Here is a 24,554-nt window from a genome sequence, read left to right on the forward strand (position 1 = left end):
TACTAAATAGCTGTGGCTTCACATCGGCCCTCTAAAGTTGCTCAAGAATTGAATGCTTACTCTAACCAAAACATTCGGGGACAAGAATTCTGGAAAGTTCAGCCTAACACACTTGACACATTACAAACCACCACAATAATTAGCATATTAATAAATGTTAACCTGAATGAATAATACTTAAAGACTAATCTCAAGAAGCCCTTGAACATCAGTAAAACATGGAGAGAGCAGAAAGGTGACAGGTCAGAAAAGAAAGGCTGAGCGGGCATTTGAAAGAGGAGGTTCACCAAGAGTGAGAGGTGGGTCCAGAAAGGAGTGGCATTCGTGATTGTAGAAAAGCTAATGTAGGAGAGTAGCATTTTTGAAACTCAAGTTATTTATGAAATATAAATAGGACATATATTGGGGTCCTTAAATGCTGTGCTTTGAAGTTGGGTTTTGTTCTGAGGAAGGGAGCCAGTGAACAGGTTTTAGCACAAGAATGACTAGATTTTTCAGAAAAGTAATTCAACAGTGGAGGACAGTTTACAGAGAGGCAAAGCTGGTTTGGCTCTGGGATCATTCAAGCCAAAAGACCTTAAAGACCTTAACTAAAGGCAGCATTAGTGAGACTTGACTGTGCCTATGGAAGAAGGGAACCATCAATATGAGTCACAGCTTTCTTAGAAGAGAACAGGTGGTAGTATTGTTCCTGTGATTTGGGGTACAGGACTAACTATGATTGGAAGGAAAATGAGGCTGAGTATAGAGCCATGAAGGAACGAACATCAGTGTTTGAGAAATGGCAGAGGATTTAGCAAAAGAAGGAATGGCCAGTTATTGAGGAAAACCAGAAGAGAACAGTGTCATAAACTCAAGACAGCAGAGAGTTCTCTATCAGAAGAGCCACTTTTTCAAGGGCATTAAGAGGACTTCATAGCTTGAAAGTCTTTGGTGGCCCCTCTTAGAGTAGTACTTGTGAACAGCAGGGACAGAAGGTAAATTACAGTCGTGATAAAGGATTGAAAGACTGAGGAAATAGACGTACATAGAGTAATTTCCAGTAATTTCACCCTCACTTGTACTGTCTGCACGTGTATTGGATACCTTACAGGCATCTCAAATGTAAGTTCAAATATCTCTTAGTCTCCACCCCCCGCCTGCTTTTCTCTGTCTTCTCTATCTCAGATAATGGCACCACCATTTACCCAAGTTGGTCAGCCCAAAAAACCAGGAGCATAATCCCTTTACTTTTCTATCAGTCCATCAGCAAGTCTTGTTACCTCTACTCAAAATTTTTCACAAATCTGTCCACTCCTACCACTGCCTGATCCAAGCTGCCATGTTTCACTTGGGCTACTGTGATTTTCTGTTGTCACACTTGCACCCCTTTTAACAATCCTCTGAAGCCAAAGTGAGCTTTATAAAATAAAAGTCGAGTCCTTTCACTCCCCTGCATTAAAAGTTGTAATGCCCTATCACATTTAGAATAGAATCTAATCCTTACTGTTATTTATAAGATGCTATATGATCTGATCGCCAACAATCTGACCTCACCTATCACTCTCCCTGTACTGCTCTGACCACCCTTTCCTTGCTATTCCTTAAACGTCTGAACTTGTCCAGTTTGCAGCCTTTGCACAAACTTACAGCTCTCAGACAGGTTGCCAGAGATGGCAAATATATACTGCTTCTCAATATGTGGGACAGCCAAGCTGTTAGAGTCCTCGGGCCAATGATTCCAGGCTAAGAACAGCTTCATCTAGGGCTTCTCATCAGGCCACTTGGTTGCAGCAGAGTCTGAGGAGAGCCCCACGGTCCCCAAAACCAGAGGACCGGATGAGTGATGTCCTCTGCTCAGCAACACTGAAACCTCGCTAAGAGAGTGCTATGCCACCTGGACATAAGAAATGGCGGCCAGTTGTAGGGCACATGCTGCTTCTGTTGGGCAAGGGGCCACAGATATATGTGCTGGGGGAATTTGTGTACCTATGGCCAAGGAGTATGGGACCCAAAGTGAAGCCAGTCAGTGGTGAGAGGAGGTGATAAGCCAAGCAGGATTTCTAGAGACAAAACTCCAATGCCCGGTCTAAATCTCTATCTTCAAATTAGAAATTTATTTCTATGTGCTACATGTAGCTTAGTACTTACAAACTGGCTGTATGGTGCTTGGCTGTGCAATCTGCATATTAGAGTATCATGATGCTTTTCTAAATACATGATATGAAGAAGTCCAATTGAAGTATTTTTGTATTAGCAATATAAATAGTTTATAATGTCAATGAAAAAAGGAAAATATTACATTCTTTTGTTAAAAGTTTTAGAGTGAGCATAAAAAATTTATTATCAATGATAATCCTCTGAAGACGATTCTAGTCAATCCAATCCCCTAATTCAGTGGAGGGGGTTCGTATTTTTTTATTGGGGTTCAATTTGCCAACATATAACATCGAGTGCTCATTCCGTCAAGTGCCCCCCTCAGTGCCCGTCACCCAGTCACCCCACGCACCCGCCCACCTCCCCTTCCACCACCCCTTGTTCTTTTCCCAGAGTTAGGTGTCTCTTGTATTCTGTCTCCCGCACTGATATTTCCCACTCATTTTCTCTCCTTTCCCCTTTATTCCCTTTCACTATTTTTTATATTCCCCAAATGAGTGAGACCATATAATGTTTGTCCTTCTCCGATTGACTTATTTCACTCAACATAATACCCTCCAGTTCCATCCACGTTGAAGCAAATGGTGGGTATTCGTCGTTTCTAATGGCTGAGGAATATTACACTGTATACATAGACCACATCTTCTTTATCCATTCATCTTTCAATGGACACCGAGGCTCCTTCCACAGTTTGGCTACTGTGGACATTGCTGCTAGAAACATCGGGGTGCAGGTGTTCTGGCGTCTCACTGTATCTGTATCTTTGGGGTAAATCCCCAGCAGTGCAATTGCTGGTCATAGGGCAGATCTATTTTTAACTCTTTGAGGAACCTACACACAGTTTTCCGGAGTGGCTGCACCATTTCACATTCCCACCAACAGTGCAGGAGGGTTCCCTTTTCTCCGCATCCTCTCCAACATTTGCGGTTTCCTGCCTTGTTAATTTTCCCCATTCTCACTGGTGTGAGGTGGGATCTCGTTGTGGTTTTGATTTATATTTCCCTGATGACAAGTGATGTGGAGCGTTTTCTCATGTGCTTGTTGGCCATGTCTATGTCTTCCTTTCCTATGAAATTTCTGTTCATATCTTTTGCCTATTTCATGATTGGATTGTTTCTTTGTTGTTGAGTTTAATAAGTTCTTTACAGATCTTGGATACTGGCCCTTTATCTGATAGGTCATTTGCAAATATCTTCTCCCATTCTGTAGGTTGTCTTTTAGTTTTGTTGACTGTTTCTTTTGCTGTGCAGGATCTTTTTATCATGATGAAGTCCCAATAATTCATTTTTGCTTTTGTTTCCCTTGCCTTCATGCAAGAAGTTGCTGTGGCCAAGTTCAAAAAGGGTATTGCCTGTGTTCTCTAGGATTTGGATGGATTCTTTTTGTTTGTTTTAATTATTTTTTTATTGGAGTTCAATTTGCAAACATAGAGCATAACACCCAGTGCTCATCCCATCAAGTGCCCCCTTCAGTGCCCGTCACCCAGTCACCCCATCCCCTGCCCACCTCCCTTCCTCCTGCATTTTCTCCCCTTTCCCCTTTATTCCCTTTCACTGTTTTTTATATTCCCCAAATGAATGGATTCTTGACTCACATTTAGATCTTACATCTATTTTGAGTTTATCTTTCTGTCTGGTGTAAGAGAATGGTCTAGTTTCATTCTTCACGTGGCTGTCCAATTTTCCCAGCACCATTACTGAAGAGATGGTCCTTTTTCCGGTGGATAATCTTTCCTGCTTTGTCAAATATTAGTTGACCATAGAGTGGAAGGCACATTTCTGGATTCTCTATTCTGTTCCATTGATCTATGTGTCTGTTTTTGTGCCAGTACCACATTGCCTTGATGACCACAGCTTTGTAGTACAACCTGAAATCTGGCATTGTGATGCCCCTGGCTATGGTTTTCTTTTTTAATATTCCCCTGACTATTCGGGGACTTTTCTTATTCCACAAATCTTAAGATGATTTGTTCCAACTCTCTGAAGAAAGTCCATGGTATTTTGATAAGGATTGCATTAAATGTGTACATTGCCCTGGGTAGCATTGACATTTTCACAATATTAATTCTTCCAATCCATGAGCATGGAATATTTTTCCAACTCTTTGTGTCTTCCTCAATTTCTTTCAGAAGTGTTCTGTAGTCTTTAGGGTATAGATCCTTTACCTCTTTGGTTAGGTTTATTCCTAGGTATCTTATGCTTTTGGGGGCAATTATAAATGGGATTGACTCCTTGATTTCTCTTACTTCAGTCTCAGTGCATAGAAATATCACTGACTTCTGGGCATTGATTTTGTATCCTGCCACACTGCCAAATTGCTGGATGACTTCTAGCAATCTTGGGGTGGAGTCTTTCGGTTTTCTAAGTACAGTATCATGTCATTGGCAAAGAGGGAGAGTTTGAGTTCTTCTTTGCCAATTTGAATGCCTTTTATTTCTTTTTGTTGTCTTATCGCTGAGGCTAGGACTTCTAGTACTATGTTGAATAGCAGTGGTGAGAGTGGACATCCCTGTTGTGTTCCTCATCTTAGGGGAAGGGCTCCCAGTGTTTCCCCATTGAGAATGATATTTGTTGTGGGCTTTTTATAGATGGCTTTTAAGATGCTGAGGAGGGGCGGGGCAAGATGGCAGAAGAGTAGGGTCCCCAAATCACCTGTCCCCACCAAATTACCAAGATAACCTTAAAATCATCCTGAAAATCTACGAATTCGGCCTGAGATTTAAAGAGAGAACACCTGGAATGCTACAGTGAGAAGAGTTCATGCTTCCATCAAGGTAGGAAGATGGGGAAAAAAGAAATAAAGAAACAAAAGGCCTCCAAGGTTGGGGGGGCGGGGGGCACGAGGAGCCGGGCAAGGCCGGGGCGAGTGTCCCCAGGACAGGAAAGCCCCGCCTGGAGAAGCAGGAGTTTCACCAATCTTCCTGGAGGGAAAGGGGCTCGCAGAGAGTTAGAGCAGGACCCCAGGAGGGGGGGATGCCTTCATGCTCCCTGGGACACGAACAGAGCACCTGCGCCCCAGGGAAGAGCGCCCACACCCCACGGCCCAGCTCCCTAAAGCGCTGCAGCTTGCGCCCCACGGGCCCTGGAGCAGCTCAGAGAGGCTCCGGCAGAGGCTCCGCGGGGAGGGGGCTGCCGGGCCGGGAGCGCGATTCCAGCAGCGCAGGCTGGGGAGCACAGTGTGCCGGGGACACAGCCCAGGATCCGGCCTCCCCCCGGGACACGCAGAGGCCAGGAGGGCCCAGGACAGCAAGGACGCTCCTGCCCCGAGCTGAGCAGATCAGCGGCCCCGCCCCCGGAGCATCCAGGCCCTGCAGACAGAGAGCTCCGTAGTCACTGCAGGAGCTGAATCCAGGGCTCCAGGGCTCCAGAGCTGGCCACGGCCACTGTGGTTGTTCCTCCTGCGGCCTCACGGGGTAAACAACCCCCACTGAGCCTCACAGTGGCCTCACCGGATAAACAGCTTAAACATCTTTCACTGACCCTGCACCAGGCAGGGGCTGAGCAGCAACCCCAAGTGCTAACACCTGAAAATCATCACAACAGGCCCTCCCCCAGAAGACCAGCTAGACCAGTAGGGGAAAAACAAATTATTGATCAAGCAGCACTGGAAAGTTCCAGGGGGAAGTCAAGGGACTTACAATATACAGAATCAGAGGATACTCCCCCTGTTTTTTGTTTGTTTGTTTGTTATGATTTGTTTGCTTCCTCACCCTTTTTTTCTTTTTTTTCTTCTCTTTTTTTTCTTCCTTTTTTCTTTTTTCTTTTTTCCTTTTTCTTTCCTTCTTTCTCTTCTCTCCTTTTCTCCTTTTCCCAATACAACTTGTTTTTGGCCACTCTGCACTGAGCAAAATGACTAGAAGGAAAACCTCACCTCAAAAGAAAGAATCAGAAACAGTCCTCTCTCCCACAGAGTTACAAAATTTGGATTACAATTCAATGTCAGAAAGCCAATTCAGAAGCACTATTATACAGCTACTGGTGGCTCTAGTAAAAAGCATAAAGGACTCAAGAGACTTCATGACTGCGGAATCTAGATCTAATCAGGCAGAAATCAAAAATCAATTTAATGAGATGCAATCCAAACTAGAGGTCCTAACGACGAGGGTTAACGAGGTGGAAGAACGAGTGAGTGACATAGAAGACAAGTCTATGGCAAAGAGGGAAACTGAGGAAAAAAGAGACAAACTGTTAAAAGATCATGAGGATAGATTAAGGGAAATAAGTGACAGCCTGAGGAAGAAAAACCTACGTTTAATTGGGGTTTCCAAGGGTGCCGAAAGGGACAGAGGGCCAGAATATGTATTTGAACAAATCCTAGCTGAAAACTTTCCTAATCTGGGAAGGGAAACAGGCATTCAGATCCAGGAAATAGAGAGATCCCCCCCCTAAAATAAATAAAAACCGTTCAACACCTCGACATTTAATAGTGAAGCTTGCAAATTCCAAAGATAAAGAGAAGATCCTTAAAGCAGCAAGAGACAAGAAGTCCCTGACTTTTATGGGGAGGAGTATTAGGGTAACAGCAGACCTCTCCACAGAGACCTGGCAGGCCAGAAAGCGCTGGCAGGATATATTCAGGGTCCTAAATGAGAAGAACATGCAGCCAAGAATACTTTATCCAGCAAGGCTCTCATTCAAAATGGAAGGAGAGATAAAGAGCTTCCAAGACAGGCAGTAACTGAAAGAATATGTGACCTCCAAACCAGCTCTGCAAGAGATTTTAAGGGGGACTCTGAAGATTCCTCTTTAAGAAGTCCAATGGAACAATCCACAAAAACAGGGACTGAATAGGTATCATGATGACACTAAACTCATGTGTTCTATGTATACAATGGAATATTACTCAGCCATTAAAAACGACAAATACCCACCATTTGCTTCAATGTGGATGGAACTGGAGAGTATTATGCTGAGTGAAATAAGTCAATTGGAGAAGGACAAACATTATATGGTCTCATTCATTTGGGGAATATAAAAAATAGTGAAAGGGAATAAAGAGGAAGGAGAAAAAATAAGTGGGAAATATCAGAAAGGGAGACAGAACATGAAAGACTCCTAACTCTGGGAAAGGAACTAGGGGTGGTGGAAGAGGAGGAGAGCGGGGGGTGGCGGTGAATGGGTGGTGGGCACTGAGGTGGGCACTTGACGGGATGAGCACTGGGTGTTATTCTGTATGTTGGCAAATTGAACAACAATAAAAAAATAAATTAAAAAAATAGATGCTGAGGAATGTTCCTTCTATCCCTATACTCTGAAGAGTTTTGATAAGGAATGCCGCTGTATTTTGTCAAATGCTTTCTCTGCAACTCTTAAGAGGATCATATGGTTCTTGTTTTTGTGATATGTATGATCTATCACAAGATTGCTTTACGAGTGTTGAACCAGCCTTGCAACCCGGGGATAAATCCCACTTGGTCATGGTCAATAATCTTCTTAATGTATTGTTGGATCCTATTGGCTAATATCTTGTTGAGAATTTTTGCATCTGTGTTCATCTGGGATATTGGTCTATAATTCTCTTTTTTGGTGGAGTCTTTGTCTGGTTTTGGAATTAAGGTGATGCTGGCCACATAGAATGAGTTTGGAAGTATTCCATCTCTTTCTATCTTTTTGAAACAGCTTTAGTAGAATAGGTATGGTTTTCTTCTATAAACATTTGATAGAATTCCAGTGGGAAGCCATCTGGTCCTGGACTTTGATGTCTTGGGAGGTTTTTGATGACTGCTTCAATATTCTCCCTGTTTATCCGCCTGTTCAGGTTTTCTATTTCTTCCTGTTCCAGTTTTGGTAATTTGTGGTTTTCCAGAAATGCATCCATTTCTTCTAGATTACTTAATTTATTGGCGTAGAGCTGTTCATATGTTTTTAAAATCGTTTGTATTTCCTTGGTATTGGTGGTGATCTCTCCATTTTCATTCGTAATTTTATTAATTTGAGCCTTTTCTCTTTTGTTTTTAATAAGGCTGGCTAATGGTTTATCTATCTTATTAATTCTTTCAAAAAACCAACTCCTGGTTTTGTTGATCTGTTCCACAGTTGTTCTGGTTTCTATTTCATTGAGTTCTGCTCGAAACTTTATTAACTCTCTTCTGGTGCTGGTTGAAGGTTTTATTTGCTGGTCCTTCTCTAGCTCCTTTAGGTGCAAGATTAGCATTTGTATTTGAGTTCTTTCCAGCTTTTGGATGGATGCTTGTATTGCGATGTATTTTCCTCTCAGGACTACTTTTGTTGTACTCCAAAGATTTTGAACAGTTGTATCTTCATTCTCATTAGTTTCCATGAATCTTTTTAATTCTTCTCTAATTTACTGGTTGACCCTTTCATCCTTTAACAGGATGCTCTTTAACCTCCAGGTGTTTGGATTTCTTCCAAATTTCTTCTTGTGATTTAGTTCTAGTTTCAAAGCATTATGGTCTGAATATATGCAGGGGACAATCCCATTCTTTTGGTATCGGTTCAGACCTGATTTGTGACCCAGTATGTGGTCTATTCTGGAGAAAGTTCCATGTGCACTTAAGAATGTGTATTCAGTTGCATTTGGATGTAAACTTCTATAAATGTCTGTGAAAACCATCTGGTCCAGTGTATCATTTAAAGCTCTTGTTTCCTTGGAGATCTGTCATTTACACAAAGCACTATGTTGGCCAGCCTGGGTGGCTCAGCGGTTTGGCGCCACCTTCAGTCCAGGGCATCATCCTGGAGACCCAGGATCGAGTACCACTTCGGGCTCCCTGCGTGGAGCCTGCTTCTCCCTCTGCCTGTGTCTCTGACTCTCTCTCTGTGTCTCTCATGAATAAATAAATAAAATTTTAAAAAAGAAAGCGCTGCATTGAAGTCTCCCAGTATAAGTGTATTATTATCTAAGTATGTCTTAACTTTGGTTATTGATATACTTGGCAGCTCCCACATTAGGTACATAAATATTGATGATTTTTAGGTCCTCTTGTTGGATAGACCCTTTAAGTATGATATAGTGTCCCTCTTCATCTCTTACTACAGTCTTTGGGATAAACAATTTATCTGATATGAGGATTGCTACCCCTGCTTTCCTTGAGGACCATTTGAATGGTAAATGGTTCTCCAACCTTTAATCTTCAGGCTGTAGTTGTCCTTATGTCTAAAATTAGTCTCTTGTAGACAGCAAATAGATAGATCTTGCATTTTTATCCAGTCTGAAACCCTGCGTCTTTTGATGGGATCATTAAGCCCATTCACTAGTTCTGTTCAGAGTTACTACTGAAAGATATGAATTTAGTGTCATCATAATACCTATTCATCCTGTTTTTGTGGACTGTTTCTTCGGATTTCCTCTTTCTTTTACAGAGTCCCCCTTAATATTTCTTGCAGAGCTGGTTTGGAGGTCACATATTCTTTCAGTTTCTGCCTATCTTGGAAGATCTTTATCTCTCCTTCTATTCTGAATGAGAGCCTTGCTGGATAGAGTATTCTTGGCTGCATGTTCTTCTCATTTAGGACCCTGAATATATCCTGCCAGCCCTTTCTGGTTGCCAGGGTCTGTGGAGAGTTCTGCTGTTAACTGAATACTTCTCCCATATGAGCTAAGGATCTCTTGTCTCTTGCTGCTTTAAGGATCTTCTCTTTATCTTTGGAATTTGCAAGTTTCACTATTAAATGTCGGGGTGTTGAACGGTTTTTACTGATTTTAGGGGGGATCTCTCTATTTCCTGGATATGAATGCCAATCTCCATTGGGAAGGGAGCTAGTTGAAAGCTGGCTGCAAGACATACTTCTAAGTGTTGAGAAAAGCGCCCATCCCTCTCGGGGCCACACTGTATGTGTACTTAGCTACAAACTGCCTTCTCTTACGTGACTGTCAGAAGTTGTGTGACAGGCAAGTTGGAAGTTGGACAAAACAAAGGCTCATTTCTCCTCCTTCGATACGGCGCTTTCCGTTGAGACTTCTCACCTTGAGAAGGGCTTCTTGGTAATTCTCATAGGAGAGAGGCTACTAGAAAGCTGGCTTCCAGGCCTATTTACATCAGAGACGGGTCACACGGCAGGACCCTCCTGCATACTGACTGCTTGTGGACTTAGCTCTCAACATCCTTAGGTTCGATGCTGGCAGACATTGTGTGCAAAGCATGTGGAAGCTGTAGGCCCAGACGCCTGGTGTATCCGATTCAATACAGCGGTTTCCTAGTAGCATGCTCAATTAGAATGGAGCTAGATTCTAACTGCCAGACATGAGAGCCTAGTTGAAAACTGGCTTTGAGGCCTATTTACTTCGGAGAGATGAGCACACGTGCTATCCCTCGCAGTACCACATGGCCTGTGGATTTACTCTGTAACATGTTCAACTTAGATGCTTCTCAGAAGCTGCATGTGAGGCAAGCAGCACGCTGCAGGCATGGAGGCCTACTGTCTCCTGAGCTTAGTACACCTTTTGCACTGGTAATTCCTGCAGGAGAATGGCATCTGCTTGTAACTCCCTTGGGAGCAAGTATAGTCGTCAGCGGGCTACAAGATGTACTTACTCCCGAGGCATGAACACAGGTGCTGTCCCTGGCGCTTTCACGCTGCCTGTGCATATAATTTCTGACATCCTATCTTGGATGATTGTCAGAAGCTATGAGTGAGCAAAGCAGCAAGTTGCAGGCCTGGAAGTCTTGTGTCTCCAAGTACGGTACAAGCGCTGGAAAGGAGCCTCCTCACCGAGAAGGGTGCCAAGTTCTAACCCCTATAAGAACGAAGCTAATTGAAAGCTCGCTTAAAGACCTCCTTACGTCTAAGAGTTGAGCTCACTGCAGGACCATCCCGCATCCTGACTGCCTCTCAATGTCGCTCCCAAGATCCTCATGTTAGATTCTGGCAGAAGTTGTGTGCAAAGCCTGTAGAAGCTACAGGCCCAGACGCCCGGTGTATCCGAGTCAGTGCAGCCATTTCCTAGTAACATGCTCAGTTACATTGGAGCTAGGTTCGAACATGCATAAATGAGAAGCTAGCAGAAATCTGGCTTGAAGGCATACTTTCTTCAGAGAGTTGAGACGGGGTACTGTCCCTCACAGTCCCACACTGCCTGGGGATTTAGGTTCCAACACTCTCCATCAGATAACTGACGGAAGCATGAAAGGCCAATGGCAAGCCGCAGGCCTGGAAGGCTTGTGTCTCCGTGTTCTATACAGCTTTGGTCTCGGTCAGTCCTACCGCACAATGAAGTTAGCCACTAACTCTCCTAGGAGCGAGTCTAGCTGTAAGCTGGATAGAAGGCATCCTTTCTTCTCAGAGTTGAGCTGATGCCTTGTATCTCCCCCACCCGACTGCCTGGAAACTTAGCTTCTAACACCCTTCTGTTCGATGCCTGACAGAAGCTGTGTGAGAGACAAGTGAATGTTACAGGCCCAGACTTCTGGTGTCTCCCTGTTGCATACAGCGATTTCCAAGGAACATCCTCCCTGAGAATGGAGCTAGAATCGAAGTGCCCTCTATGAGATGCTAGTTAAAAACTGGCGTCAAGGACTACATACTATGGAGAGGTGAGCACACCTGCTGTCCCTCACAGGACCACACCGCCGCCTCCTTGTGGAGGATTTACTTTTTTCTTTCTTTTTTGGATTTAAGTTATTTTGTATTGGTGTTCAATTTGCCAATATATAGAATAACACCCAGTGCTCATCCCGTCAAGTGTCCACATCAGTGCCCATCACTCAGTCACCCCCCACCCCCTGACCACCTCCCCTTCCACCACCCCGAGTTCGTCTCTCAGAGTTAGGAGTCTTTCATGTTCTGTCTGCCTTTCTGATATTTCCCACTCATTTTTTCTCCTTTACCCTTTACTCCCTTTCACTATTTTTTATATTCCCCAAATGAATGAGATGAAATAATGTTTGTCCCTCTCCGATTGACTTATTTCACTCAGCATAATACCCTCCAGTTCCATCCACGTCAAAACAAATGGTGGGTATTTGTCATTTCTATTCCCTGAGGAATATTCCATTGTTTATTCTTGAAGATAAACCACATCTTCTTTATCCATTCATCTTTCGATGGACACCGAGGCTCCTTCCACAGTTTGGCTACTGTGGACATTGCTGCTAGAAACATCGGGGTGCAGGTGTCCCGGCGTTTCATTGCATCTCCATCTTTGGGGTAAATCCCCAACAGTGCAATTGCTGGGTCATAGGGCAAATCTATTTTTAACTCTTTGAGGAACCTCCACAGTTTTCCAGAGTGGCTGCACCAGTTCACATTCCCGCCAACAGTGTAAGAGGGTTCCCTTTTCTCTGCATCCTCTCCAACATTTGTGGTTTCCTGCCTTGTTAATTTTCCCAATTCTCACTGGTATGAGGTGGTATCTCATTGTGGTTTTGATTTATATTTCCCTGAAGGCAAGTGATGCAGAGCATTTTCTCATGTGCATGTTGGCCATGTCTATGTCTTCCTCGGTGAGATTTCTGTTCATGTCTTTTGCCCATTTCATGATTGGATTGTTTGTTTCTTTGGTGTTGCGTTTAATAAGTTCTTCATAGATCTTGGAAACTAGCCCTTTATCTGATAGGTCATTTGCAAATATCTTCTCCCATTCTGTAGGTTGTCTTTTAGATTTGTTGACTGTATCCTTTGCTGTGCAAAAGCTTCTTATCTTGATGAAGTCCCAATAGTTCATTTTTGCTTCTGTTTCTTTTGCCTTCGTGGATGTATCTTGCAAGAAGTTACTGTGGCCGAGTTCAAAAAGGGTGTTGCCTGTGTTCTCCTCTAGGATTTTGATGGAATCTTGTCTCACATTTAGATCTTTCATCCATTTTGAGTTTATCTTTGTGTATGGTGCAAGGGAGTGGTCTAGTTTCATTCTTCTGCATGTGGATGTCCAATTTTCCCAGCACCATTTATTGAAGAGACTTTCTTCCAATGGATAGTCTTTCCTCCTTTATCGAATATTAGTTGACCATAAAGTTCAGGGTCCACTTCTGGGTTCTCTATTCTGTTCCATTGATCTATGTGTCTGTTTTTGTGCCAGTACCACACTGTCTTGATGACCACAGCTTTGTAGTACAACCTGAAATCTGGCATTGTGATGCCCCCGGCTATGGTTTTCTTTTTTAAAATTCCCCTGGCTATTCGGGGTCTTTTCTGATTCCACACAAATCTTAAAATAATTTGTTCTAAGTCTCTGAAGAAAGTCCATGGTATTTTGATAGGGATTGCATTAAACGTGTAAATTGCCCTGGGTAACATTGACATTTTCACAATATTAATTCTGCCAATCCATGAGCATGGAATATTTTTCCATCTCTTTGTGTCTTCCTCAACTTCTTTCAGAAGTGTTCTATAGTTTTTAGGGTATAGATCCTTTACCTCTTTGGTTAGGTTTATTCCTAGGTATCTTATGCTTTTGGGTGCAATTGTAAATGGGATTGACTCCTTAATTTCTCTTTCTTCAGTCTCATTGTTAGTGTATAGAAATGCCATTGATTTCTGGGCATTGATTTTGTATCCTGCCACGCTGCCAAATTGCTGCATGAGTTCTAGCAATCTTGGGGTGGAGGCTTTTGGGGTTTCTATGTAGAGTATCATGTCATCGGCGAAGAAGGAGAGTTTGACTTCTTCTTTGCCAATTTGAATGCCTTTAATGTCTTTTTGTTGTCTGATTGCTGAGGCTAGGACTTCCAGTACTATGTTGAACAGCAGTGGTGAGAGTGGACATCCCTGTCTTCTTCCTGATCTTAGGGGAAAGGCTCCCAGTGCTTCCCCATTGAGAATGATATTTGCTGTGGGCTTTTCGTAGATGGCTTTTAAGAGGTCGAGGAAAGTTCCCTCTATCCCTACACTCTGAAGAGTTTTGATCAGGAATGGATGCTGTATTTTGTCAAATGCTTTCTCTGCATCTAATGAGAGGATCATATGGTTCTTGGTTTTTCTCTTCCTGATATGATGAATCACATTGATTGTTTTACGAGTGTTGAACCAGCCTTGTGTCCCAGGGATAAATCCTACTTGGTCGTGGTGAATAATTTTCTTAATGTGTTGTTGGATCCTATTGGCTAGTATCTTGTTGAGAATTTTTGCATCCATGTTCATCAGGGATATTGGTCTGTAATTCTCCTTTTTGGTGGGGTCTTTGTCTGGTTTTGGAATGAAGGTGTTGCTGGCCTCATAGAATGAATTTGGAAGTACTCCATCTCTTTCTATCTTTCCAAACAGCTTTAGTAGAATAGGTATGATTTCTTCTTTAAACGTTTGATAGAATTCCCCTGGGAAGCCATCTGGCCCTGGACTCTTGTGTCTTGGGAGGTTTTTGATGACTGCTTCAATTTCCTCCCTGGTTATTGGCCTGTTCAGGTTTTCTATTTCTTCCTGTTCCAGTTTTGGTAGTTTGTGGCTTTCCAGGAATGCGTCCATTTCTTCTAGATTGCCTAATTTATTGGCGTAGAGCTGTTCATAATATGTTTTTAAAATCGTTTGTATTTCCTTGGTGTTGGTACTGATCTCTTCTTTCTCATTCATGATTTTATTAACTTGAGTCTTCTCTCTCTTCTTTTTAATAAGGCTGGCTAATGGTTTATCTATCTTATTAATTCTTTCAAAGAACCAACTCCTGGTTTTGTGATCTGTTCCACAGTTCTTCTGGCCTCGATTTTGTTGAGTTCTGCTCGAATCTTTATTAACTCTCTTCCTCTGCTGTGTGTAGGATCTATTTGCTGCTTTTTCTCTAGCTCCTTTAGGTGTAAGGTTAGCTTTTGTATTTGAGTTATTTCCAGTTTTTGAATGGATGCTTGTATTGCGATGTATTTCCCCCTCAGGACTGCTTTTGCTGCATCCCAGAGATTTTGAATGGTTGTATCTTCATTCTCGTTAGTTTCCATGAATCTTTTTAATTCTTCCTTAATTTCCTGGTTGACCCTTTCATCTTTTAGCAGGATGGTCCTTAACCTCCACGTGTTTGAAGTCCTTCCAAACTTCTTCTTGTGATTTGGTTCTAATTTCAAGGCATTATGGTCTGAGAATATGCAGGGGACAATCCCAATCTTTTGGTATCGGTTCAGACCCGACTTGTGACCCAGTATGTGGTCTATTCTGGAGAAAGTTCCATGTGCACTTGATAAGAATGTGTATTCAGTTGAGTGTGGATGTAAAGTTCGTTAGATATCTGTGAAATCCATCTGGTCCAGTGTATCATTTAAAGCTCTCGTTTCTTTGGAGACGTTGTGTTTAGAAGACCTATGGAGTGTAGAAAGCACTAGATTGAAGTCACCAAGTATAAGTGTATTATTATCTAAGTATGTCTTAACTTTCGTTATTAAATGATTGATATATTTGGCAGCTCCCACATTTGGGGCATATATATTGAGGATTGTTAAGTCCTCTTGTTGGATAGATCCTTTAAGTATGATATAGTGTCCCTCTTCATCTCTCACTACAGTCTTCGGGGTAAATTTTAGTTTATCTGATATAAGGATGGCTACCCCTGCTTTCTTTTGAGAACCATTTGAATGGTAAATGGTTCTCCAACCTTTTATTTTCAGGTTGTAGGTGTCCTTCTGTCTAAAATGAGTCTCTTGTAGACAGCAAATAGATGGGTCCTGCTTTTTTATCCAGTCTGAAACCTGCGCCTTTTGATGGGGTCATTGAGCCCGTTCACGTTCAGAGTTACTATTGACAGATATGAGTTTCGTGTCATCATGATATCTATTCAGTCCTTGTTTTTGTGGATTGTTCCACTGAACTTCTTCTTAAAGGGGAATTTTAAGAGTCCCCCTTAATATGTCTTGCAGGGCTGGTTTGGAGGTCACATATTCTTTCAGTTCCTGCCTGTCTTGGAAGCTCTTTATCTCTCCTTCCATTCTGAATGAGAGCCTTGCTGGATAAAGCATTCTTGGTTGCATGTTCTTCTCATTTAGGACCCTGAATATATCCTGCCAGCCCTTTCTGGCTTGCCAGGTCTCTGTGGAGAGGTCTGCTGTTACCCTAATACTCCTCCCCATAAAAGTCAGGGATTTCCTGTCTCTTGCTGCTTTAAGGATCTTCTCTTTATCTTTGGAATTTGCAAGCTTCTATTAAATGTCGAGGTTTTGAACGATTTTTATTGATTTTAGGGGTGGGTATCTCTCTATTTCCTGGATCTGAATGCCTGTTTCCCTTCCCATGTTAGGAAAGTTTTCAGCTATGATTTGTTCAAATACATATTCTGGCCCTCTCTCCCTTTCGGCACCCTCGGGAACCCCAATTAAACGTAGGTTTTTCTTCCTCAGTCTGTCATTTATTTTCCTTAATCTATCCTCATGGTCTTTCAATTGTTTGTCACCTTTTCTTCAGTTTCTGTCTTTGCCATCAACTTGTCTTCCATGTCACTCACTTGTTCTTCCACCTCGTTAACCCTCGTTGTTAGGACTTCTAGTTTGGATTGCATCTCATTCAATTGATTTTTAATTTCTGCCTGATTGGATCTAAATTCTGCAGTCATGAAGTCTCGTGAGTCCTTAATGGTTTTTTCTAGAGCCACCAGTAGCTGTATAATAGTGCTTCTGAATTGGCTTTCTGACATTGAATTGTAATCCAGATTTTGTAATTCTGTGGGAGGACTGTTTCTGATTCTTTCTTTTGAGGTGAGGTTTTCCTTCTAGTCATTTTGCTCAGTGCAGAGTGGCCAAAACCAAGTTGTACTGGGAAAAGGAGAAAAAGTGAGAGAAGGAAAGAAAAGAGAAAAAGAAAAAAGAAAAAGAAGAAAAAGAGAAAGAAAAAGAAAGGTGAAAAAAAAAGGGGGGTGGGGGAAGCAATCAGAAATCAAAACGAAAAAAAAAAAAAAAAAGAGGGGATCCCTGGGTGGCGCAGCGGTTTGGCGCTTGCCTTTGGCCCAGGGCGCGATCCTGGAGACCCGGGATCGAATCCCACGTCAGACTCCCGGTGCATGGAGCCTGCTTCTCCCTCTGCCTGTGTCTCTGCCTCTCTCTCTCTCACTGTGTGACTATCATAAATAAATAAAAATTTAAAAAAAAGAAAAGAAAAAGAAAAAAAAAGAAAGAAAAACACGGGGGAGTATCTTCTCATTCTGTAGACTTTAAGTCCCTTGACTTCCCCTGGAACTGGTCCGTCTAGCTGGTCTTCTGGGGGAGGGGCCTGCTGTGCTGATTTTCAGGTGTTAGCACTTGGGGGAGCTGCTCTGCCCCCTGCCTGGTGCAGGGCTCAGTGGGGGTTGTTTACCCCGTGGGGCCCCAGGAGGAACAGCCACAGTGGTCATGGCAGCTCTGGAGCCTGGATTCAGCCCCCGCAGTAACTACTGAGCTCTCCGTCCGCAGGGCTTGGAGGCTGCCGGGCGGGGCCGCTGATCTGCTCAGCTCGGGGCAGGAGCGTCCTCGCTGTCCTGGGCCCTCCCGGCCTCTGCCTGTCCCGGGGGAGGCCGGATCCTGGGCTGTGTCCCGGCGCCCTGTGCTCCGGGGCCTGCGCTGTTGGATTCGCGCTCCGGGTCGCGCAGCCGCCGCTCTGCGGAGCCGCTCGAAACCCTCCGAGCTGCTCCCGGCCGCGCAGCCCCCTCCGCACGGAGCCTCTTCCTCTGCCCGAGCCACCGCCGCCGAGCTGCTCCCGGAGCCGCGCAGCCCCCTCCGCGGAGCCGCCGCCGGAGCCCCTCTGAGCTGCTCCGGCCCCGCCATGCGCGCTGCAGCCCTTAGGGAGCTCGGCGCACTCTCCCGGGGCGCAGGTGTCTGTTAGTGTCCCAGGGAGCCCGAGGGCATCCCCGCCCTCCTGGGTCCTGCTCTAACTCCCTGCGAGCCCCTTTCCGCCCGGGAAGGTTGGTGCAGCTCCTGCTTCTCCGGGACGGGGGGAGGGGGGGGGCTCTCCTGTCCTGGGAACACTCGCCCCGGCCTTAGCCCAGCTCCTCACGGGGCCCCTGCCCCTTGGATGCCTTTTGTTTCTTTATTTCTCCCCCCCCCCCGTTTTCCTACTTTGATAGAAGCGTGAACTCTTCTCACTGTAGCATTCCAGCTGGTCTCTCTTTAAATCTCAGGCCGAATTCGTAGATTTTTCAGGATGATTTGAAGGTTATCTAGGTAATTTGGTGGGGACAGGTGATTTGGGGACCCTACTCTTCCGCCATCTTGCCCCTCCCCTCATATGCCGTAATTTGTTAAACTATTTGCAAGATGCTGGATATTGGATCATTTCTAGTTTTGGGTATTAACATAAAATGTATTTTACACATAAAATCAGTTTACTTGAAGGATCAAAATAATTTCATCAGCATCCATCTGAAGCCTCAACTTATTAATCTGATAAAATATTATGCTTGTTACTTGTAAATATAACTCACTACCATGTGTCAGAGTGTAAGATGGTTTACATTAATGTCTGAAATTGCTTCTTTGCTAATTGGAAGCAAGGTAGTGTCTTGGGCTTGTATAAACCAGTTTGGGATTTTTCAGTGTTGCCCCAGGACAGTGAACTGATGATGATCCTGTTAAATAGTTCATCAATTATTTAAGTCACTTATGATACTCCTCTGGGGAGCTTTTATTTAAAGTGGATTACAGTAGTGTCTCTTATTGCCAGTCATTAGTACTTTTGGACCTTTGATCCCCAAAGATTAGGTTTTCTTTTCCTTTGTTTTATTTCAGTAGAACCTCTGGGTCTGTAGTAAGTAGAAAGTGATAAAACTGCAGTATTTCATAAGTGTACAGGGACCAATATGGAATTTCTCTTGGAACAGCTGCTTATCTTTCATCAGATGATGCCCCGAGTCTTTTTCAGTTGCTGTATTTCATTTTATTTTAAAGTATAAACTACTCATTTTGAGGTTTTGAATGACAGCAATTATAACAACAAGCTTTCACAAAATGCAACTTATCTGGAATAGAAGATGGATGTCCATTAAAATTAATACTGGAGTTCTGAACTTCAAAGTGAGTATGAATCTGAGGGAATTTGGAAATTCTTTACAGAAGGACTGTATATACATGGTCCTTCCCAGAAAAATCATTCATAGTAAGTATCCAGCTCAGAAAATAAAATATGATGATAAAAGACTAAAATCATAATTAATTATGTCAACATACATCTCTGCCATGCACACTTAAGGGAACACTAGATACAATAGGTTCAGGGAGGTAAGGCAACTATAATTTTAACTTGACTTCAAAATCAGAAGTTATATCAAAGGCACAAGTCCAATTCAGGGAGTTGAATTTGAGTTCTCAATTTTTAAGGTCTATAAATGTTTTTAATGGTACAGTCATTTGTTGGCTGTGTATTAACAGATATTGTAATCTGTTTTATTCAAATACAGTTACATCTAAATTTCATTTTTCTCTGATTCTCTGTATGAATTAAGTATTGCCCTTGGTTAAGTGATATGGAAAAAATGCTGAGCAACTGTTCTCTCAAATGTAATAATATAGTTCTAGAACAGTCTGATAGATCCACGCGGTAACCAAAATTGTATGAGTAACTCCTAGAGCATACTTTTTCAAGTCAGAAATAGAGCAAAGTTGGGAGTTTTAAGAAGAACATAAGTATACATTTTTATAAAAAAAAGTTTGTGACCACTCAGCTGAAGACTGCGTCTTCAATTGCCATTAATAAAATTTAAGCTATTCCCTAAAATCTGTTTCAGAAAACCACGTTAAGCATGAAGCATCTTAGTTTTGTTCTTTTCCCAACAAAAAAAATTAAGAAACAGATAGCAATATTAATAAGACAAAAGCAAAAGAATAAAAATAACAGAGTGCTTTAATAATTTATTTCCTTTAAAAGTTTGCAGGTAATGCATATAATGAAATAGACTAGAATGTTTCACATAAAATGGAATACTATAACATGGAAATAAACAGAATTTTTACACTTAGAAAGGACAGACAGTAATATAATGTTTGGGAGGAAACATTTTACTCTACTATTCAGATTCTTTTTGCTGGTTTAAGAATTAAATTGACATGAGACATTAACAGGAAAATATCAAATTAATAGCATATATATGGGAAGAGAGCTTTGTAAGATTATGAGAATTATGGGCAGTCAGGCACTTGAGGCTACCATTTTGAGCTACAAAGGATGTAGGGGTCTGGGACTTCAAGGAAGAGATTCCAAAGGAAAATGAAAAAGAGAAAGTGGGAAACAAATTTTTGCTGGGCCACACAGAAAGAATGAACATAAAGAAGAATTTTAAGAACCAGACTTTGCTAAGGTCCTCCCTCTCGACCACATTTTAGATCTTGCCAATTCATATTAGCATACAAACAACCATAATTATTTGTGGTAATATCTCCCTTTTTTTTTGAAGATCTAATTGATTTATTAAGCAATTCATGAATTGTGCAGCATCCCATCCAGCAAGTAGAGATGTTCCCAAGTGTTGTACAAAAAGAAGGTTTTTATAGGAAGAAAGACAGGGCAATAGGTTACTAGCAAAGGATAATATCTCCCTTTTTGAAGCAAGTCTTTTATCTAAATTCTTTTAGACATTTGGGGAGGTAAAAAGGAAAACATTCTGAGACCTCCATTTCTTAAAAATAATCAGCTTAAATTAATCATCATGTCAAAGAGACACATTTTGGGGTGGCAGATTTTACTTTCCTACAATAATTTCTGAAGTAATCAATAGTTTTACAAAAATATTGGGGAATATTAAGAAGCAGTGACCCAAATTATGTAGACACATTAGGAATACACCTCAAAAAGGTTAATTGAAAAAATACAGAATATTTTTATTAAAATATGTTGTTTGTTTTTGTCATGTTTTCCTTTGTTGTATTTATTATATTTCCTAAAAGACAACCAACCGTTTGAATGCCATAGCATAGCCAGTCAAGAAAGTTGATAATAATTGTGTATTCTTAGTACAGAAAAAGATTCACTTTATCTAATTAATGGAAGTCAATCCTGCTTAGTCATTGATTATCATAGGAATTATATATAACTCTAAATCCTGGTTTTGAAAATCACTCGGATACAATTTCTAAAACACAGAACAACTTTGTGTCTTTTGCTCAGGTGGAATAAAAATGATGGAAAACTACACTAAAAATGATTCATATTCTTTTATTTAAATTATGCATGTAGAGTTGAGTCGACTCAGGAAGAATGGGTAAAAATGCATATTAGCCAAAGAAAATATTCAAGTTCAAGAGAAAAAATTGTGAGAAATATTACAATAAAGAGAACAAATGGTTAGGAAAGAATTTAGAATTATCTTTAGCATGTAATTATGTATCATTGTAAATTTCAGATGAAAAATAATTTACAAATAGATAAATTAGCGAATATATGTCCTTTTCCACTTAAGGTAAATATATAAATATTTAGGTTAATATATATATTTAGTTAAAATATGTAATTAGTATATATATTCATTTAGGGTTTTTTTAAATTTTATTTTATTCATGAGAGACACACAGAGAGAGAGAGAGAGGGGCAGAGACACAGGCAGAGGGAGAAGCAGGCTCCATGCAGGGAGCCTGATGTGGGACTCGATCCTGGGATCCCAGGATCACACTCTGGGCCGAAGGCGGCGCTAAACCGCTGAGGCACCCAGGCTGCACCTATTCATTTAGTTTATATGTATTTAGGTTAATTTCTATATATTCAATTTATATACATTTAGGCCTATTTATATATATTTAGGTTTTATGTAGTTATATATATATGTTAATGTGTGTATATATAGGTTATTTTACATTACGCTACAGTATATTATATTCATGTATATGTTTGACTTTGTCCTCTTTTCTTATGTATATTTGATAAGGCTTATAAAAGAGAGATGAAAAACCATTCAACGGAAATAGAGTTTATTCTCATAATTCTGACGGATGATGGGATCCCTGGGTGGCGCAGCGGTTTGGCGCCTGCCTTTGGCCCAGGGCGCGATCCTGGAGACCCGGCATCGAATCCTACATCGGGCTCCCGGTGCATGGAGCCTGCTTCTCCCTCTGCCTGTGTCTCTGCCTCTCTCTCTCTTTGACTACCATAAATAAATAAAAATTAAAAAAGAAAAATAAATACTGACGGATGACCCACAATTGCAAGTTGTCATTTTTGTGTTTTTATTTCTTAATTACACATTGAGCCTGATGGGGAACTTAACCATTATCCTCCTCACTCTGCTGGATCCTCACCTCAAGATGCCAATGTATTTCTTTCTCCGTAATTTCTCATTTTTAGAAATCATATTCACAATGGTATGTATTCCCAGATACTTGAAAACCATAGTGACTAAAGAAAAAAACATTTCATATAATAACTGTGTGGCTCAATTATTTTTTATTCTCTTACTGGGAGTTGCAGAGTTTTACCCTCTGGCTGCTATGTCCTATGACCACTATATTGCCATCTCTAAACCCTTGCATTACCCAATCATTATGAACAGCAGAGTGTGCTATTGGCTTGTACTTTCTTCCTGGCTGACTGGATTCCTAATCATCTTTCCCCTATTGCTCATGGGACTCAAGCTGGATTTCTGTGCTTCCAAAATGATTGATCACTTTATGTGTGAAACTCCCCCCATCCTGCAGATATCTTGCACAGACACACATGTCCTAGAATTGATGTCTTTCATATTCGCTGTGGTGACACTTGTGGTCACATTGGTGTTAGTGGTTCTCTCCTACACTTGCATCATGAAGACCATTATTAAATTCCCTTCTGCACAGCAAAGGACCAAAGCTTTTTCCACCTGTACTTCCCATATGATTGTTGTCTCCATGACATATGGGAGCTGCAACTTTATGTATATTAAGCCATCTACCAAAGAAAGGGTGACTGTATCCAAAGATGTAGCTTTGCTGTATACCTCAATTGCCCCTTTACTAAATCCCTTCATTTATACCCTAAGGAACCAGCAGGTGAAAGATATCTTTTGGGATATGTTACAAAAAAGGTTGTGTTTTTCAAAAAAACAATTGTAATAATTGCTACAAATCACAACATTGCCATAAAAACAAAAAATCTTTCATTCATTTCTTTTTTTAAAAAGATTTTATTTATTTGAGATAGAGAGGGGGAACAGAGTGGGGGCCAGAGGGAGAGGGAGAAGCAGGCTCCCTGCTGAGCAAGGAGTCCCATGCTGGGCTTGATCCCAGGACTCTGGGATCATGACCTGGGCCAAAGGCAGACACTCAACAAACTGAGCCACTAGGCGCCCTTATTCATTTCTTCTGATCATGTTTTTCTATTTCATTACTTATCTCATATAGGACATTCTCTTGAAGAATCCTGCAGCTCAGTCTCACCCTCACATTGTATTCTTCCTAATGAAAACACCCTGCTACAATAACTTACTCTCTCAAGTAGGTAATGCAAGCTTTAAATAGCATTTTTTAAATAATAAATTTATTTTTTATTGGTGTTCAATTTAAATAGCATTTTTATTGTATATTAGCCACTAGAAACCATGACTTTAAATAAAATATGCCTTTTATAAGTATAATTTGCTATATGTAATTTGTTAATTGATTAAACATATATTGTGTATCTCTCTTATTTCAGATGTTGCAAGGCTCTCAGTCCTTATGCTTGAGAAGCTTGTCCCTAAGTAAGGAGACAAACACCTAACTCTAAGATTGATATATAGTGTATAATTAGTGTTGTCATAAAGGGATATTAAAATACAATAGGGCAGGGATCCCTGGGTGGCTCAGTGGTTTAGCGCCTGCCTTCGGCCCAGGGCGCGATCCTGGAGTCCCGGGATCGAGTCCCACGTCGGGCTCCCGGCATGGAGCCTGCTTTTCCCTCCTCCTGTGTCTCTGCCTCTCTCTCTCTCTGTGTCTATCATAAATAAATAAATAAATCTTTAAAAAAATACGATAGGGCATACCATATAGCTTCTAAGTAATTTTGGAGTTCTGGGAGGACTTTTAGAAGAAGGTAATAATTATATTGAGGCTAAAAATATACATAAAGAAAGAAGACTGAGTTAGAAATGTATGCAAATAGCACAGAGGTGTTAGATAATGACACACATTTGGAGAATTCATATATCTAATGTTTTAAAAAAGGGTTTTCGAGATATTCAGCCTGAATTCACTAAAGGTTTTCTTACAAATACAAAATGGAATACTGCACAGAATATATAAAATTTTTGTGCCTCAGATTTTCCAAATATAAAGTAGGAGAAAAAAAATTTTTTTGAGAAAAATTATTTTAAAGTTTTTATTTTATTTATTTTAGAGAAAGTGTGTGGGAGGGGGTAGGGGTGAGCAGGGAGAAAGGGAAGTGGACTCCTCACTGAGCCTGGAGCCCATGAGGGGCTTGATCTCAGGACACTGAGATCAGGATCTGAGCCAAAACCAAGAGTTGGATGCTTAACAGTTGAGCATCTGGGGACCCCTAAAGTAGGAGAAATTTAATCCACATCTCATAGTTCATTAAATAAATGCTATTAAAACTGTTTAGCACTCAGTAAAAGATATCACTTATTTTGAATGCTCAAAAATGTGGTTCAATTAGTACTTCATATGCTGTTATACAGATAGAGAAAAC

General features: G+C 41.4%; 1 protein-coding gene across 1 annotated transcript; it reads left to right on the forward strand.

Moving 5' to 3' along the window:
- Nucleotides 1-21,837: 21,837 nt before the first annotated feature.
- LOC129519817 (olfactory receptor 6C6-like) lies at nt 21,838-22,981 on the forward strand. Its single transcript, XM_055340652.1, has 2 exons — nt 21,838-21,875; nt 22,075-22,981. The coding sequence occupies exons 1-2, from the start codon at nt 21,838-21,840 to the stop codon at nt 22,979-22,981; spliced, it is 945 nt and encodes a 314-aa protein (XP_055196627.1).
- The last annotated feature ends 1,573 nt before the right edge of the window (nt 22,982-24,554 follow it).

The sequence above is a fragment of the Nyctereutes procyonoides genome, unplaced genomic scaffold (assembly GCF_905146905.1).
Source record: "Nyctereutes procyonoides isolate TBG_1078 unplaced genomic scaffold, NYPRO_anot_genome, whole genome shotgun sequence".
NCBI lineage: Eukaryota > Metazoa > Chordata > Mammalia > Carnivora > Canidae > Nyctereutes > Nyctereutes procyonoides.

Bases quoted from the DNA above. Each gene is read 5' to 3' on its own strand.
- LOC129519817 (XM_055340652.1), top strand. From the start codon at position 21,838: ATGAAAAACCATTCAACGGAAATAGAGTTTATTCTCAT. The intron at 21,876-22,074 runs AATTCTGACGGA...AAAAGAAAAATA, and splicing joins GAAATAGAGTTTATTCTCAT to AATACTGACGGATGACCCAC.